Below are 20,000 nucleotides of genomic sequence, written 5' to 3' on the forward strand. Positions count from 1 at the left end.
CTTATTAACTTCATATATTGTCTTTTAAGATACCATGCTGGTTTTGTTTTGTATACCTTGTCGAGGCTCGTACAAGAGCTAATACACAACGCACAGAAAGGGAGCATGACACAAGAGGGGCGGGAGTGGGAAGGACACAACGGTGGGGAACAGAGACATTAGGAAATCTGTGGAAGGGAGAGGGATGGGGCAGGGAACACAGGGTCCACAAGATGGACATTACAGGGACTTTCAGGAAGGAAAGCAGGGAATTTGGAGGTGGGTTTGGGGTTGATTAATGGGGGTAGAAAAGATCGAGGATTTGGATGCTGGATGATAAGAGGTGGTGGTAAACAGCTGTTTCGAAGGCCTGGAGGGAAGAATTGGATTGAACAGGGTGAGGGAGTTTATTCCAAAGGCGGGGAAAAAAGAGGAATGAAAGAGTGAAGGTAAGGAGTGATTTGTGATTTTGGTAGTTTAACCAGAAGGAGGTTGTTGACAGACCTTGAGGGCCCTGCAGAAATATGGTGGGGACAAATCTCAGACAGAGCAGGGGGGGCGAGACCGGAGAGGAGATGGGAGAAGACAGAAAGACCACAGACCTGCCTGTGGTGAGAGAGTGAGAGGCCCAAAGGTTCAGCCTCATCGCAGGAGATACCAATGATCCGAAATGCCCTGGTTTCCACAGCATGAAGCCAAGAAAGGTGGGAGGCAGGAACACCAGCTCAGCCGGGAGAGCAGTACTCCATCAGGCTGCGGAAGAAAGCTTGGTATGTGGTCAGGAGCTCAGGTGGGCCGAGGAAGGACTTTGCACGATGGAGTACACCATTCCCAGTCGGTGACTGGCTTTGGAGGCCAGGTTGGAAATGTGGCTTTCCCAGGAAAATCATGGCAGATAGTGAGACCCAGAAGCTCGGATGAAAGGACTTATTCCAGAGAATTGTTGAGAAAGTAGATGGGGGGGGGGTTCTCAATGGTCCTTTCAGAGACATAGTGAGAGTGTGAGATTTGTCAGGATTGAAAGACATGTTCCATGTGTTGGACTAGTTTGTGATTTTATTCAGATCTGCAGAGAGTGAAGAAGCTGCTGCTTGTCAGTCTGAGGGATGACAGATGGTACGACAGAGGGTGGAGTCATCAGCAAAGAGATAGAGATTTTCCAGAGAGAGAGATCAGAGATCATTGATGAGAACCAGATAAAGAACAGGGCCCAGAATGCTCCCTTGAGGAACTCCAGCCTGGACAGGAAGAGGGGATGAAAGAATTCCATTTAGGGCCACACGTTGACTGCGACAGGAGAGGAAGTCTGCTAGCCATGAATGGAGATGGCGTTGGATACCATAGGAAGAGAGTTTGGTGAGCAGGGCAGGGTGCCAGACCGTGTCAAAAGCACGCAATATGTCCAGCGATATAGCTCTGCTTTCCTGTCTGGCAATGAGTACCTCCATCCATTGTTGGGAGAGTAGAAGCAGCATATCCAGGGTCGAGTGACCTGGTCTGAAACCAAAGTGATGATCAGAAATCAAGCCATTGGAGAAGAGGAAGGATTTAATGTCTAATGCAATGATGGATTCCATAACCTTGCTGATGACTGGGAGAAAGATGATTGGTCTGTAGTTGCAGGGATCTGTTTTTGCAACTTTTGCATGCAGGGCAGTAATGTTTGCCGATTTCCAAGCAGATGGCAGATGACCTTGAACAAATGAAAGGATGAATACAACAGAGAGAGGGTGAGCAAGAGCAGAGGAGCAGATTTTCGGACATGTGGGCTGATGCCGTCTGGACCGGTTGCAGAATCTGAGTTGAGGTTTGACAGCAAACACTTCACTTTGTCAGAAGAAAAGGACACAGAGTCGAAGGACAGTTGGGTACGACTGGGTTCGGTGCGTAAAGAAAGTGATGGGTTGCGGACACAATATTTCGATGCAACACCGAGTTTAGGCATTCAGCCTTTTCATGTGCGGGATCAGCAGTGCGGCCATTTGAGGTAAGGGAGGGGATGGAGGGGGAACATACACCAGAAACAGATTTGATTAGATGCCACCAGGATTTGGAGGAGGGAGAGAGGTTTGAGAGTTCAGACTTGAGCTTCGAAAGATGATGTTTTCTGGCTTTCCTGAGGGGAGATACACACTTGTTCCGAGCTTTATGGAAGGAACTGAGATTACCCTAAGTTGGGTTTTCTTTCCATGAGGCAAAGGCAAGTTATTTCAGGACAACTTCCTCACCACAGGCTTCAGTGAACCATGGGTGGGAGGAAGGGTAAGACAACTGAAGACGAGAGGGGATAAATCTGTGCATGAGGGTGAGCAAGTTTCTTTGAAAGAATTCCCAGGATGAGTTGATGTTGGAGAAAGTAGCGATAGGAGACCAGTCTATAAGTTTGATAGCTGCTTGGAAACCCTGCCAGTCGGCTTGAGTGAAACGCCAGACTCGATGGCGCTGAGGTGGTTCTCTGATGACAGCCAGAGATATCCATTTTGACAAGCACTTGGTCAGAAAAACCGATTGGAGTGGAGGAAGAACAGCAGATATTTTCAGGGAAATTTGTCAAAATCAGATCCAGAATAGATGGAGTACATTGGTTCGGAAATTGACTGAATGAGTCAGTCCCAATGAGTCGCAGAAAGCTTTTGCTGAAGTGCCATGGCAGGTGAGAGAGGTACCCACACCTAGTCAACTGACATGGTGACAATTGAACTCACCACATATGAGGAAGAGAGAGTTTGGATGAGAAGATAGAAGTTGGTCCATGTTTTCGGATAGTGAGGTGTAAATGGAGTCATCACTGTTTGGTGTACGGTACAGTACACATATAAACATGAGATGGGAGTGGAGGGAAAGCCGTAGCCAGAGGTATCCCTGGGGGTGTGGGGGAGTGAGGGCAGTGCATGGAGAGTGAGGAATAGTCTTTTATGAAGAGAGCAACTCTTCCACCAGGACAAGGCTCAGGTCTGTCATACCGGAGGAGGGAGTAACCAGGCAGAAATACTTGGGAGTCAGAGACGTCTTGAGGGAGGAAAGTTTCTGTTCGGCAGATTATATCTGGTTTGTCAGTGGCAACCTGTATGGAAAGATCTGTAAGGTTTGAGCGAAGGCCCGGGATATTTGAGATCCACACTGTTCATGAAGAGGGAGGGGAGGAGGCTTTGGGTGCAGGGGATGGGAGGGGAGGGGGAGAGTAGGACAAGGAAGGAGGGGGGGGAGAGTTGTTGAAAGAGTGTGGGGGATTGCAGAAGAGCTCGGGGAGGGAGCCAGATGAGGAGGGGAAAAGGCTGCGTGGTGCTGGGGATGGTGGGATGGTGTGAATGGTGGGAGAAGGTTAAGTGGGGAGAGTTGAGGGAGAAAGGTGAGAGGGAGGCTTTGAGGGAGAAGAGTGTGATGGTTGCTTTGAGAGGGAGGGTGAGAGGGGTGAGTTGGCACTGAAGTTGGAAAAAAAGAATGGTTGCTGGAATGTGAACATTCCTTGGAAACTGGGTTTTGTTTTGTTTTTTAGATCAGATATGCGATTGAAGACATTTCTTGAGGGATGCAATAAAGGCGAATGAAGAGAATGGAGGGAAGAAATGCTGTAACAGTTGGATTTTGTAGGCAAGGTATGAATGAAAGGTCGAATTGAGAGCAGTCTGTGGAAATAGAAGAGTAGTGCATCATGATACAGTAATGAGAACCACACGTGTGAAAGAGGAAGATGAAGCATTACAAGAGATCGTTTATTATTGTTGTTATTTTTATTATTATTATAAGAGAGAGTTTTCATCAGGTTAGGTGAAGGAAAGGTTGTAGAAAAAAATCGTGAGGGGAATGGTGAATTTGGATCAGTAAACGCAGGGGGTGGAAACAGATCACGTGGTTACGGGAGAAGCACGTGGTTTCAGGAGAAGCACGTGGCTATGGGAGGTGTATCGTCAAAAGTGAATTTATTTATTTTAAATAAGAATTTCATCACATTCGGAAAAGGGAAGGTTGAAGTAAAATTGTGGAGGTTTATGGTGAATTTGGAACGGTAAACGCAGAGTGAAGTTGCTGGGTCGATAAAAAGTATTAGGAAGAGTGGAGAGACACGTGGTTACAGGAGGTGTATAGATCGAAAGGATACAAGGAAGATTATTATTTTTTGATGGAGTTTTGAAGAATAGGTAAGATTGGGGAATGGAAGGTTGTCGGATGAAATCGTGAAGGTAATGCCGAGAGTGGGTCAGCTCAAGTAGAATAAAGATGGTGTGCCGGCAGAAGGAGGAAGAAGAAGAAGAAGAAGAAGAAGAAGAAGAAGAAGACGAAGGATCGGGACTTGTGGGTATGCAGGGAGAAAGGTAGTTTTATTTTTGTTTTGAATTTTCGACAAGAAAGAGTGTTTAGTTGGGAGGGATGGGGGACGTTGGGAAAGTGGGGAAAATAGGAACTGAAGGTAATAGGGAGAGAATACAAATAAAAACGATTGTACACCGAGAGGCGAAGGATTGGTCGGCCTCAAGGAACCCGGTAAGACATGGTCGACGAAAACTCACAAAATAACAAAATAAAAAATAGATTTTCGAAACAAAACTGAACTAGGAACACACAGTAACATGTCGGTGAGAAAAGAAACAGTTAAAATGGGACAGATAATGACCGGAAACTTAACTTTGAGAAAGTCAACATAGACCCCTGAGAGAAACCTGCCGTTGCTGCAAACCCAGAACCGAAAGTGATGTTTTGTTTTCTTTTTACCTGCCACATGTCAAGATCTACAAGAGGTTGTTGTTCTTGTTCTTCTTATTGGGGGTCGATTTTTGAAATGTGCATCCATTGGTCGGACAGCTACCAGACCACACCCACATTGGTCGCTTGACTCCACCCACCATAGCATCCAGATGAAATGATATGGCCATCATCTTGGTTTTTGGGTGGGCCTAACATGTCAGGCCTGGAGGCCTCTGCTGATTAATTATGCACTGCCCAGGTTTGTTGTGTCAGCTTTCCATTGGCTTTGTTTGGGTCGAGTGTTAATCACGATGAGGGACCCTGAAAAATCCAATCATATGTCGAAGAAAAACTTATTAGTAAGGTTTAATCAAGCCCGTATGTGCCTTCTGAAAAAAATAATGTTACGGAATTTTTGAACAGCCCCACATTGCGGTTAAACAATCTGGAAGCGTGTGACAAATCAGCTCATTCTGATATAACCATGGCAGAGGCTGACATGGATGAGAGGTGTCAGTTGATATTTTAATAGCACATTAACTGTCCATTTCCCAATCACGCTATTCATCATTTAATAGTGCCCTAAATGCACATTTCCCAATCGGCCCGTTACTGGATTTTTAAAGCCAATTCAATTCAACACGCCTAGTGGCGAGGTCCGTCTCCCGAATGACCACGTTCAGGTTTTTATGAGCAAAAGGTTTATTACAACAAAGAGGGCAGAAGAGAGGGGGACACACAGATGCACACACAAAGTAATCCCCTATTTGGAATCACTCTGAATCATATCTGTCTAATCTTATTCATTCACATGGGAACACAGGACAGACACGGCAGAAGGTTAATGAGACAGAATAGAGAATGTAAGCTGAGCCATTCAACAGCAAGGATGAGGGAATTGAGTGGACAGAGGAAGCAAATATATATATATATATATATATATATATATATATATATATATATATATATATATATATATATATATATATATATATATATATATATATATATATATATATATATATAGTCGCAGGTTGTGAACCCAGTGTGGTCATTTTTGTTAAAAAGAGAAGTCGTGATATAATTTACAATTATTGACGAAGTTTCAATAATCCAAGTCAAATAACATTTTAATAATCACAAAATCTTTTTATCAGGTCGGGCGTGCACGGGGCTACCGATCAGAGGCCAAGTTTCCCCCGAACGTTAATTGTTTGAAGAAAGTTTTCACACATAGCCATGTTGGTAAAGCCTCTATCTCACTGGGCTGTGACAGCTCGTGACAAAATGCGAACGGGATTCTCCAAAATGTCTGAAAACGTTCGCGGTTGTTCTCAATTTCCTCGCATGAGTCGCAGGACGTCGCTCTGGTGTCGCTGGAATTTTTAACATGTTCAAAAAATTTATGCGACAAATTTTATCTCAAAATAGTCACAGAGTCGTCGCGGTTGTCTCGAACCGGTCTCGAACCCTTCTCAATTTAGTTTCCGTGAGTCAGAAAGTGCGACAAATGTGGCATGCAATGTAATGTAGATAGATTCACAATAGTTCAATCCAGATAAGACTTAAAAAAAAAAAACTCAGTCCATATTGTAAAACCAGCATTGTCTGTCCTCTTTCTCTCCTGTTCTGAGTAATGGCCTTCAATGCAAACTTTTCACCTTCCCATCATTCCTTTCACCTTCCCATCATTCATAAATCACGTCACACATATTTTTACATAAATTAGGTCACACAAAATATGGTCACACCCACAAGCCCTTATCAAGGCAGATGAACAATTGGGTCACACACAATGTTTGTGGGTGCAACGTTGACAAGTAACAGAACACTTTGAACAATCAGGCTTGGTCAGCATTCTCCTGTAATCCCACCATCCTGTTCTGCCAGGGCACAGCTCCCACACCATTGTAGTACTCAGTCAGGTACTCTCTTACTCGTTTCCCAACTGACAATATGATTGCTGGAAGGGAGAGGCCTCATATATGTATATATGGTCCCGATTTCTCAATTGTCACGCACAGTTGTCGTGCGACTGTTGCACGAAATTTGCGCGATGGTCGCACGACCGTCGTATGACCATCGCGCGACAGTTGCATGTGCCAAAAAAAAATCTCAGTTTTGTCACCTGAACGTCGCGCGAATGTATGCGAACTCCAGGCGTAGTTCATCCCAAATTTCGCCGGGAGTTCGTGGGACATTCGTGCGATATTCGTGAGACATACGCAAATGTGTTTTAGTATAAATTCAGTGCGATTCCAAGTGAAAATTATCGCTGTTTTATCGCAATTTGGTGTCTCCAACTAGTCGCGAGCTGTTGCAGCCAGTGAGATACAGGCTTAAGACTGGTGCTTGCTGCTTGGATGTGGTGTGCTGTCTGAACAATCGACACTCCCTTTAACCTTAGTGGCAAACGTTGCAACCCGGCAGCTGTGAGTGCTGGCACGTTGCACATGTACAGTATACAAAGTACAAGGTATATGTCATCATTGACCGAACCTGGCAAGCACACGATGGAAAATCATTCACCTCCACCGTATATTTCAAACCCCATTTTAAGTTGATGTTATTCCACGATTAATTTCTGAACATTGTCAATCATTATAAACTAGTTTCATGGAAGGCGCAAGCAAGTCGCAAGTCTCTAGCCACCAAGTTCCAAGTTGGAGTTTCAAGTCAATTTCGTCAAGTCCAAGTCAAGTCGCAAAAATTTACGACTCAAGTGAGACTCAAGTCTGAGTCGCCGACTCGAGTTGCCAACTCTGGTTGGTCGTGGAGATGGTAAATTTTATATAAATAAATAAATAAATGATTCTCAAAAGCATGTACAATGCAGTACTATTCTCTCCTGTAAGATTTTTTTTTAAATTGCCAAAATTCAGAAATGAAATTGCGTCTCCCATAACTTTTGTCTCCGAATCGAAAATCATTTGACGTGCCTTGTGCCAAGATATTATTGCATACATGTGCTGAAGGTAAAATAATTGCATCCAGTCATTTTCAGGTGTAAGCTCCAGACAGGCACAAGGATGTACTGATAGGACCCAAAATATAAGTCCACAGCCTGGCTGATGCCCGGTCGGGTGCTCATAATACAATTTATTTACGACTTTTGTGGTACAAGAGTATACATCACAAAGGTCATATGCAGAAAAAGCTAATTGGAATAGTGTGCTTTGTTTTGCCCTTGTCACATTTACTTAACTCATAAGAGGGTTGATCAGAAGGTCAATGGCCTAACAGCTGCAGAAAAATGAAATGGTTAATTGGTCCATTTAAAATTTGACATTTTTTATAAAATTATTGCGTACAACTTTTTTTTGTTGAAAGAGTAAATTTACTAATGTCAAATGATGGACTTGATGATTACTCCCTGTACAAGTATGCAATTGCGGGCCATTAGAGGAGTACTTGCTCTTGCATTAGCATTGGCAATTCTCTCTTGAGGACTGAATATTCCAACTCAGTCCAGTCCTCAAGTCCCACCCCTGTCATTGCACAGCTGTCTAGTAAACGTAGATCTTCGTAGTGACACTGCAATGCACTGGTGACCCCGCCAAAGTTGTCGGTGAGAGGGTAAGGCAGAAATTTGAAGTTTTTTGTTCCAGGGTGCCGGCACACAATAGCCTTCTCTTGAGAAAGACACCGTGGGATCTTTAACGTCAACCAGCAAGTGATAGCAGATGGGACGCATTCTGAACTTTGTGATCACGTTATTAATGTGCAATTATGACTATACTTCTTTAACGGTCACATTTATTCCCACCTTCTTATGGGGATGGCTGAGGAGGAGGTTTGGAATGTCTTCTCAGAAACTGGTGGGCCAAGCCTGACATACAACAGGAGCCAACTTGGGCCGAAATTTGGAATTTGGCCAAGGTGCCAGTTATAACATGCCTACTCTTTATTGAAAGACAACATGAGATATTCAATGTCCAACTAATACTAGCAGACAGTACACTCAGCACAATCTGACGCATTCCAACTTACAAAAGCTCCTCATTGAGCTTGCATCTCATCATATGAAATTAAATAATAATCTTAAACCATTATCCTCATCAAGATCCACATTTAACATGAAATACTGTTGGCAACTCACTTGCATATCCATGTGCGCTTCCTGTCAAGTCTACTTTTGAAATGCCCTTAAACTCTCTGTCCCAGAGACGGATGCAGCCATCACGGCCACCTGTCGCAAATCCCTCCTCGCATGCGTACATTGTGAAGATGGCAGACTATGCAAAGCAACAGCATACATCACGTTGTCAATACCATTATCTCATTAGGGATATATGAGTAGTCAAAAGATAATTGAAATGTAGAGAACAATTTTAAATCATGACCTTCTCGTATGCAGCACATAGCTGCTGGTTTGCATCATCGCGAGGGAAGGTGGCTGTGCAGTTGATGCATTGCTTCGTGTAGGTTATGGCAATAATTTTAGAATTTGATTAGGATGCCATCGATAACTTGCCTACCCTTCGTTGAAAGATACCAAGGAATCTTTAACGTACATCAACTCTACCTTATAGCAGATGGCACACCTTCTAGTATATAAAGCCCTGCCTGTGAAGCAGAAATCAGACAAATAAGAGATTGATTGTGAATTGGACTGGACTACACAGCTCAAAGGTAAGTATGCCATCTCTGCACCATCCTGTTGAACAATAATAAGCCAAACAATAATAATAAGTGCATTGTCATAAGTCCCAGGACACAGTTTTAAGTGCTTATGCAAGATTTGTATATACCATATATTTATTTATACTGTTTTCTTTTGTTTTTGTTTTTTTCAGATAATACAAGTATTACATTAAACCAAGATGGCAGACACCAGTCCATTTACAGTGGAAGATAGGCTGGCAGCAGTGGTGTGGTACCACGAGAGGAGAAACACAAACAAGATGATGAAACAGGTGCAAGAAGACTTTGAGGAACGTTTTGGAAAGCAAGCACTGTCAAAATCAAATCCTCATCTTGAGAAAAAAAGGCATTTCAGACTGGAGGTGTACTCGACAAGCGCAGTGGACGACCAAAAATTCGTGATTTGGAAATTCAAAAAAAAAATAAAAAAATATCTGTTCACAGATCACAGAAAAAAAAATAACAGAGGAAACATTCTGCAGAGTTGGGTGTTTCATATTCGTTACGTCGCACAATGAAAGAAGGCATTCCCATGAAACAAAATAAACCAACTGTGATTTGTGAATCATCATATGCAGACCATGAAAAAACGGTATAAATAGATGGTATAAACAAATTTTGTATAAGCAGCTAAAACCATATCCTGGGATTAATGACTCACCCTGTCAAGGGATTAAATGTTTATTGAAAATTTATGGGGAGTGGTGGGGGGGGGGGTGATGGCCATGGGGGCTCAATTGAAAATAAAGTTGAGGATGGTTATTGAAGTAGGGATTACATGGGAGGTTAAGGATGCACTCAGGAGTGTTAGAGGAGTTGAGTGAAGGGAAAGAAAGGAGATCAGATAGTTGGGTGGGAGTGGCAGATAAGGATTTTCAGGTGGGGGCAGCAAGGGTCAAAAACCTTAGCCATATTTACATACATAATGAATTAAAGACACCTCATAGTGAAGAAGGTTTTCCATAATAACAAGATGATAATAAATTTGAAGTATAATTATATTATTATCAAAGCAACATTAATATATACTTTGAAAAAAAATTACCAAGAAAGGTTTGTATGCTTGCATTGTCTTTATGATGCTTTCAAACATGTTTATATTCTGTTTGAAAAGGAGCAGTACATTCCTGTCTTGTTGGTTTATATGACTAGAATGGTACTAGAGCGCATACCTCCACCATGCTGATTTGTTTATGTTTTGTATCCCACTGATAGGTCGGATCTGGATTTGGACCTGAACTAAAATTTAATCGGCTTGTTCTTGTCACCTAACCACCTCATCCACCAAGTTTCATCTGAATCCGTCCATTTTTTTTCAGATATTGTTCTATGTATTGTTTCAGCCCGACCACTCAGTGGTGAAGAATCACTTAAATTCTCGGATCCGGATTCGGATCTTCACTAAAATCGACTCAATTCTTCCTCGTCACATATCCAACCTTCCCACTAAGTTTCATCTGAATCCGTCCACAACTTTTTCAGAAATCCTGCTATATATCGTTTTTGGCACGATCTATCTCTCATTGGTGAAAAAATTACTTACAAATTCTCGGATCCAGGTCTTCACCAAAATCGAATAATTTCGTCCATGTCACATAGCAAAGCTCTTCACCAAATTTCGTCCGAATCCGTCCACAACCTTTTGAGATATCCTGATCACAAACAAACAAACAAGAAAGATGTCATGCATAGCACGATACTTGCCAAATCCATAAAACAAATTTGACCTGAAAAATAATTGGTGGTTGAATTCAATGACCAAATATGCAAATCCTCTTGAAATTAAGTCAATCAGATGAAAACTGACAATTTTTAGAAATTTGGCCTATGTCGACTTTTTGGTCTTGAGTTGACCTCAAAAATAATTGGTGGTTGATTTAGTCACCTGAAATATAAATGCTCTAAAAATTTCAAGTCATTTGGATGAAAATTGAGGATTTTAGAAACTTGACAAACTTGTTGATCTTTGGCCTATGTTGACCTTTTGACCTTAAAAAAACATTAGACGTCTCGCTTCTGACAAACTCTACCATGTGGTGAAGTTTCATGAAGATTTTCTTTTTTAATTGTGACCTGTAGGCGATTAGACAAAGACAGAGAGACAGTAACGCACAAGACCAACCAATATGCTTGAAAAATCTTTGATTTTCGCAAGGAACAAATAAACAAACAGACAGACGGGGGTGAAAACATAACCTCCATCCATCCACCTTCGGTGGCAGAGGTAATAAATGCCTTTTTCTTAATATCAATAACACTCCTTACCTCCCGATTCAAACAAACTGATCTCTTTCTGCTGTTGGATTGACACCTCACTGGAATATCCTGCTCATTAGCTCCTTTATGGTCACTCATTTTTCTGATGCTGATTGCCCTACTCATTTTTCTGATGCTGATTGCTTGTGACAATCTTGAGTATTTAACTATCTCCTCACATCCCCAAATGTTTGCCTTACTGAAATCCTTCCTCAACTCTCCAAAATTCTAACTTTTAACATAATTCTTGCACACACTGTTATGATCACTTGTCTCTAAATGCTCTTCTACCTCTACCTTCTCCATTATATTCGGACCATTACTTAAAAAGAGATCAAACGCTACCCCCCACCTCCCCTCCCCCCATCATGAGCTGGTTTATAAAAAAAAACAATCATGGACTAGGTTTAGAAACTCCTCACCTGCTCTGCCCTTTCTATGCTCCTGAACCCAATCTATGCCTGGCAAATTAAAGTCACCCATAATAATTAATACTCTTACCTGACCACAGGTGTTTCTGAATAATTAATGAACCCTTCTAATGTGCTCTTCCCTCACACCAGGAGCCTTATAGAAGAACCCTGCAATTAACTATTCTTGGAATATCTCGATCAACACATAATCCTCGACATAAATTCTCTCTTTACTGTCAACCCCTTTCTTTCAATACAATATTGACTTTTACCCACATTGCTCTTTCCTATCACACGTACACATTTTGAGTCTTCTAGCCCTGTCCTCCAGTCTTCTCTCCTTATTATACCACCTAGTGATAGCTGCAGCCTGCAACAATATCATCATATTCCTTGCTATATTCTTTGGCTTCAAGTTTTTCCATCTTATGATTTAAACTCCCAGCATTAGTATGTAATTTTTCTTTCAGCTTTTCCTTCCTGTAAGTATTTTCCTGTCTGCCTTTACCAATCATTTATCAGTTGCAGTTGCTCTCCTTTTAGCCTCTTCACCTGATTGCTCTTGCTCATCCTCTTTCTGTTGTGTTCATTTGATCATCATCTCCACCACCGAAGGTGGACGAAGGTTATGTTTTCACCCCTGTCTGTCTGTCTGTCTGTCTGTCTATCTGTGAGCAGGATATCTCAAAACATTATGGATGGATTCAGATGAAACTTGGAGTAAAGGTTGGGTGTGTGACAAGAACAAAATGATTAGATTTTGGTGAATATCTGGATCTGGACCTGGATACGAGAATTCTTCAAGTGATTCTTCACCATTGAGAGATAGAGCTAAACCAATATATAGCACGATATCTCAAAAAGTTGTGGACGGATTCGTCTGAAACTTGGTAAACAGCTTGTGTGTGAGACAAGAACGAATTGATTCCATTTTTGTGAAGATCCAGATCCGAATATAAGAATTTTAAAAGTGATTCTTCACAATTGAGAGACGGTCAAAATTATATACTGCATAGCACGATATTTCAAAACCTTGTGGATGAGTTATGAAGACGAAACTCAGTGGATGAGTTGGGTTGGTGACAACAAGAAGCCGATTTGATTTTGGTTCATGTCTACATTCAGATCCGGCCCATCAGTGGGCTACAAAACAAACTTCAGCCTGGCAGAGGTATAGACTCTATTGAGAGCTGTTCTCGTTCTCTCTGGGTCAATTTTCATCTGCCTGGAAGTTAGCCAACATTACTGCAATACATAAAAATATAAAAACTGGACCCCTTAACTGCAGGCCGATTAGCTTGCTTCCAATTATAAGCAAGGTCATGGCATCTATCATTGCAGTTAACATACGTAAAATCCTTCCTTTTTTCCAACGGTCTCATGTTGGATTCAAAAAGAATAACCAAAATCTCAGATCCAACGGTCACTTAAAACCTTTGGGCCTCACCCTCAGCCATGATCTTTCACGGGCAGACCGTATTTCCACGATGGCCTCCAAAGCCAGCAGCCGACTGGGTATCCCTTCATCGTGCAAGGTCTTTCCTTGGTAAATCTGAACTTTTGAAAACCCTTCATTTGCATCTTGATGGAGTACTGCTCTTCACTTTGGGCTTGTAGCCCTGCCTCACACCTTGCCCTTATTGATGCCATGGAAATCCAAAATATCTCCTGTGACAAAGCTGAGTGTCTAGGCTGTGACTTTCACATCAGAGGCAGGTTGTTGGTTTCTTTGTATTCTATCACCTCCTTTTTGGTCTTGCACCCTCTGTCCTCTCTTGTCTCTGTCCCTACCAGCTTTCTGCAGGGCACACACGGTCTGACAGTAACACTCTTCTTGTTAGACTCCAAAACTCAGGGCTCACTGCTCTCCACCAATTTGTTCCTATTTTATCTCACCTGTGGAACCAACTTCCCCAGTCTGTTCACTCACGTTCTCCCTTCCACTGCTTCAAGACAACTCTTCACCAATAGCTCAGGTCACCCCCTCCCTTCCCAACCCAATCCATACTCACAATCTCTTCTGCCCAAAATGATCTCATTCCCAAGCACTCCCTTTCTCCAGATTAACATGATTGACCCCTCCTTCACCTCTTTTTGTTTGTTAGTTTTCAGTTGGATTCTTTGTTTTCCGTTTCATCTCCACTTTCCCCTTCTTCTTCTTGCTTGGTTTCATTCAGTTTGTGTGTAGCTTATTCAACCCCATGTATCCTCCTCCTCCGCCTCCTCTTGATCTCAGTCATTCACACTCACTTCTACACTTCTACCTGAGAAACACTCAGGTGTTTCTCCCTTTCCATTTTGTTAAATTCCATTCCACTCCATCTCTTCTTCGACCATGTATACAAAAAAACCATTTCCCACTCTAAACCTTGCTGGCCCCTTTCTGTTAATCCTCTGGCCATCATTCTGGAAACAATTATTTTGCCACCAAAATGATTCCCATTGCTTCATAAATGCATATCCTTACTGCCTACACCATTCTTCCAACTATTGGTTGACTTATATCTATAATAATAATAAATGGCAGTGTGTGTCAGCCCGTCAGTCAATCCGTCTACTCCATAAGTTCAAAACCATGAAACCTGGTGGCCCCAAACTTTGCATGCATAGTAAGGGAACTCAAAGGTGGTCCGTGAATGAAAATTGGATGTTTGGGTTTATTTAAACAGCCTGCTCTTCAATGCCTTGACTTGGAACAGGCCACAATGGTTTATCAACAATAGAGGGCTCAAAATGTTTTCTTCACTTTCATACACTCAAATCATTAAATGCCTGATCTTCTTACCGACAAATCGCTGGATACATCGCAATGCTTAGAAATGCCCAGAGACGCCAGTGTTCGTGCTTTATTTCATTTCCACAAATGCGATAAGCTCGAGAATCTCTGAACCTGAGTCGAATTTCAAAATTTAAACTTAATTGACCTCAACAACAGTTCCAACTGCTAAAAAAAAAAAAAATAATAATAATTTAATTTGTCCAATTCAGACATTGTTTGACATTGCGGACATCACTCAGTGTCCGTGGCTTTATTTAGTTTCCACATCTGCTGTAACCTCCAGAATCTCTACAATTGCACTGAATTTCAAAATTTTAAATGCATAATTTAACTTAGCAGCAGCTCCAACTGCTATAAGTGTTCACTTGTCCAATTCGCACATTGTTTTATACTCCGGACGTCTCCGGACGGTGTTTAGTATGACCAGCCATTTCTTATCAACCATTTATTTGGAGTGCTTGCTTGAGCGCTCAATAGTGGTGGGCGGAATCAATTCCAAAGTACTCGATTCCAACCATAGAATTGAAAGAAATTGAGTAGTGAACTGGAATCGACGTCGATTCTGAGTAATTCCTACTTCACAGAAAGAAGCGTTTTTTTTTCGGGGAATTTATTTATTTTTCTGTGCTGTTGTGCATGTTCTGGTTAAACATGGGCTGTTAATGTATTAATTTAAAAGGAAAATGCCCCTGGGGTGTCCCGTTTGCAATATAGCAGTAAAATCGAATCACTTGCAATCTCAACACACCCCGAGGGCGTGCTCCTTTCAAATGAATAGCAAGGCATTTGAGTTGGCCGGTAAAGTGTGGTGATAGCTTTGCTGTCGGACGGGAAGGCAAGAGATCGAATGATAAAGTTTTGACATGAACATGTAGTTCAAAAGGTCCAGAAGTGCAGTTTGGAACTATTTCCGGAAGGTTAAAGAAGACGGTCTGAAAGTTGTATACTCACTTTGTTCAATGGACATTGCACATCACTGTAATATGTCTAATATGCTAAAACATTTGAAAACCAAACAGAGAGAGTACCTATTAGTGATGGTTGAGAATGCGGATTCAAAGAAACTAAAGGCTGCAACAGCAACAAGTTCGCTTTCGCAATTGATGATTGAAAGCACTTTCACCCTGGTAATACCCCAGTACACTGCCTTCCCTTCCCCTCCCCTCATGCTGCCTACCCTCCTCCTGATGCTGCTTCCCTTCCCCTCCTTTCCCTTCCCCCACCCCTTCTAACTCCCCCTCACCTCCCACCGCTATTCACTCTCCCTGCCTCCTCTCTCTTTCCCCCTCTTCAATATCTCCCTCCCTCATTCTCCAACCCCTTTCTTTCTCCCCCCCCTCTTCTCCCACCCCCTCTCTTAGTATTCCCATGAGCGAAGTGACGGGTGGTATTTCCTAGCTTGCTCATAAATTATATTCCTCTTCCTATCCTCACTCCCACATAATATTACCTCATAACCCTTTGCTTTTAGTTGGCGACCTAATATAACCTGTACCTATTTTTCAAATCCCCCGAACGGACCTTTCCGATATAATTTGCTTCTATGTGTGTAACACAACAAACGTGTTCCTGCCATGACTTGTGCACTGTCACATAACCTTCCTTCAAAATCCTTTATTCCCATTCAGTTGAAACAGCACACAACTCCAATTACGCTCCTTCCTGCAGAAAGAATAATCCACATGTATGTACTGTAATAGTTTAATCACAAACAAAGCTAAACTTGCTGTCCCCTCACCATTGCGTGCACTGTGCTAACCTCCCCCTTGCCTGCACTCATTGCATGGACTGTGCCAACGTGGCCCTTGTCTGCACTCATTCTACACTGACCACTGCCAGCAAAATTCAACAAAATATCATAATGTTATTTCAAAATATATATTTTGATTTTATCAACAATATAATTTCAGTCCTAAACAGAGGTAATCATGAAAAACATTCCATTTCATTACGCTGAAAACTGGATGTCATTGAATGGGAGCTATTGCAGCTCATTGCCTTGGATTACTACTCATTTCATGCAAATTAAAACTTTTTGAGAACTTCATTTAAAAAAAAAAAAAACATCGTGAAACCTGGATGATTAAATGCAAGTGATACAGTACATTTCATAATGTATTAATAAATAAAAAATTGTTGTCCATCATTATAATGGAGAAGCGTTGAACTGTCTCATTTGAATTTGATTCCCAACTCGGCTATAAACTGTCAGATTGGTGCTATACAGGCAAGGTGTTGTGTCGCAAAGTAAGCCATCCATACCCTGGTTGGATGTTGTCAGGTGTGTACCAATGACTTGGTGATGTTAAACATCTCACGATGTCTTTCATGAAGAGGAGGCAAGTGAGTTAACCCTGGCACCTTCAACAAGTTCCAAAGTCCTTCCTTCAACTATGGGAGTCACTGTTTCATCAGCCAAGCCTCGTTCCCCACTAATAATGCAAACCAACACATAAATTGATGTATAGATTCATATACATTATAAATTTATAATAAACATGGTATATGACAGCAAAAGGCAGTGAAGTCATGTTGGTGCCTGAATGTAAGCGATAAGGTAATGCAGTACAAGACAAGAATAAACTTAGCTTGGAAAATCAGAAAAATTTGCTTTGATGAACTGGAAGGAGACAATGCATGACTCTTATTCTTCTTCTTGCATAAGGCAGCTTGGCTGCCAAGTAGCTATCAGTTTGTTGGGGCGTGACTATGCCGCTGATGCTATTCCCCAATACCAGTACACTGGAACTCATTTCACCAACCTCGGAAGGATGACAGGCTGTCAACCCCACCTGGTGTTAATTCAGTGGCCAATGGGGCTTTAACTCAAGACCCTAGGATACCAAGCCAACCGCCGTAACCACTAACACCAGGCTTTCATGCATGACTCAACATTCAACGTGCTCGGACATGGGACATCGGAATCTGCCGCAATGAATCTGTGTCTATGGGCCTATCACTTTCACATTGCAGCTTCTACTGCTTCCTTTCTACTCTTGCACCCTCTTCCCTTTTTGTCCCCCTCCCCTCACCCCTTCCCCCAATCCCAGGTTTCTGGAGAGCATATGTCATCCTCTAGTAACCACCTTCTGCTGAAACTCCCAAAATCCAGAATCGCTGATCACTTCCACTCATTCGTTTCTCTCCCACCCCCCCACCGCCCCATGGAACCAATTTCCTCAGTCTTTTCAATCTCATTCTTCCCTCTAAGTCTTCAATATAGCTGTTGACCACCATCTCAGATCATCCCCCATCCAAAACCATGATCTTTTCTCCCCTCGTTAACCCTCCCCAAGTCCACCTCTTTCCAAGTTTCCAGTTTTTCCTTCCTGAGAGTTTGCAGCTGTATGACTGTATCCAGATTGCTCCTCTCCTAGCCCTTATTCTTCCCCACATCCCTTATTTCTCCAAGTCTCCCTCTATTTTGTCTCTCAACCCTGCTGTTGGTGTTTCCCCTCTCATTTTGTACAGTTCCTTTTGTTCTGTTGAATCCTAATCCATTCTACACGAGCCTTGACATTGTAGTTCTTATATTGTAGCTCAAGGAATAACAAGTTAAGGAAGTCACATAGGGGTGGAGGAGAACAGGTTGAAAAACACAATGTAAAATTCCTGTGACAAAACTAGTCTTACTTTCATGGTCCGAATTAATCCCATCATCTTGTGCAATCGGCGAGATAGGATTTTGGCACAAGTCTGACTGGAGCTGATTCGGGCACAAATTTTGAGTTTGTCCAAGGTGCCCAGTGATAATTCACCTACTCTTTGTGAAAGAAAGCATAGGATCTTCAAAGGTCCACGATCTAATGCTAGCAAGGTGGCTCTAACCCTGACCCTAACCTGTGCACCATCTAGCTGCAGGAACGAGTTTGGGATGGACAGGAGAAAGGGTGATAGGTGTTTGGAGGAAGAGTCAAAGGGGAAGACACTTTGGTTTTTCACATACCGCATGCGCTGCTTGAATGGTCCGAGTCAAGTTTAAGCCCTTCCACATGTACACATCGCCACTGAGGGTACCAGAATATGTGATCTGATCACGTGTGCATGCCACACACAATATGGTCTGAAGATCTCCTGTCTTCCCAAAGACTCCACGGCGAGGTGTGAGGGTATTTCCACACAACGTCCAAAACTGAGGATAGGGCAGTGCAAGAGACATTGGTATGTTTGTATTCGGAAAAAAGATGAAATCTAAGGCCATGTTTCCACCTGTAAAAATGTGCTTGAGGTGACGGGAGTTGATCACACCCCTACATAAGAACAGCACAACATTTTTGTGGTCACTTAAACATGTTTATTTATCCTAAAATTCAAAATAAGAAGTATCTGCAGGCAGGTGTTTTGCATAGTGTGTGTAAAATAAAATGTTACGATTAAACTGTGATGATGTAGAAAAACGGCTTCGTGACTACTGACGAAAATTCGACAAAAGGCATCACAACTACTCCGTGACGTAAATGTAACCAATGTGAAACAATACTTTGAGGTTGTAAACTTGGCTATTTGATCAGAAAATTGCTCTAATCCCAACATAACCTCAAATTGCTCTAATCCCAACAAGTGGACATCCAGAATCAAGCTACGAAGTTCGAACAGGATTTGCAGGTGGAAACGCAGCAATGGAGTTGCAAAAGTAATAGATATGGAGCAGGATGCCATATATATATTGTTACGGCTGTGTAAATTCGCAGAGCACCATATAAGTCCTTAGATCAGTTATGCCGAGTCTGTGTTCAGATAGATTTCCCCCACCGTTGTCCAAAGGGATTTATTCGTGTCACCCGGCTGTGATCTTTGAGTTAGCCGTTTTTCTTTTGCTATCGTTATTTTGGACCAACCGCTTCACAACCACCACCAACATCGCTCTCATCAACCGCATTCACACAACCACCTTAACCACAAGCGCCCAACCACACCACCCTCACGACCACCACACAATGCCAACCACGCCACCATTCACGATATCCTCAACCACCAACCACAACAACCACGCCGCCTCAACCACCACCACGTTTTCTACTTCGACAAACGGTTGCCAGAGGCCTGGCCTTCGTCGAGGGAAAGCAGGCGGCCCCCGTTCCCCCCTCCCCCGAACGAATGGCGTCTCCACGGTGGATTTCACCCTGCGAGGGACAAAGAGAAGAACAAAGACAACTACGGCGGCGGCGGTGCGCATCCCTAATTTGGCGGGAAAATGCTTCCTTCTGGAAGTTTCCCGCGTGTTCTGGAAGGAAGGGTGGGAGTTG

The 20,000-nt window shown here is 42.5% G+C and overlaps 1 protein-coding gene across 3 annotated transcripts in view; it reads right to left on the reverse strand.

Moving 5' to 3' along the window:
• LOC147031457 (echinoderm microtubule-associated protein-like 6) overlaps positions 1-20,000 on the reverse strand; it is a 479,813-nt gene that overhangs the window by 280,127 nt on the left and 179,686 nt on the right. For all 3 annotated transcript variants that reach the window (XM_085863494.1, XM_085863486.1, XM_085863479.1), the window contains exons 5-6: positions 18,701-18,886; positions 8,762-8,897 (exon numbers count right to left, since the gene is read on the reverse strand). In XM_085863494.1, coding sequence (XP_085719620.1) covers positions 8,762-8,897; positions 18,701-18,886 — 322 coding nt within the window. The remainder of the gene's footprint in view (positions 1-8,761; positions 8,898-18,700; positions 18,887-20,000) is intronic.

This window comes from Eptatretus burgeri, chromosome 2 (genome assembly GCF_056783735.1).
Source record: "Eptatretus burgeri isolate ZD-2024b chromosome 2, Ebu_testis_v1, whole genome shotgun sequence".
Lineage (NCBI taxonomy): Eukaryota > Metazoa > Chordata > Myxini > Myxiniformes > Myxinidae > Eptatretus > Eptatretus burgeri.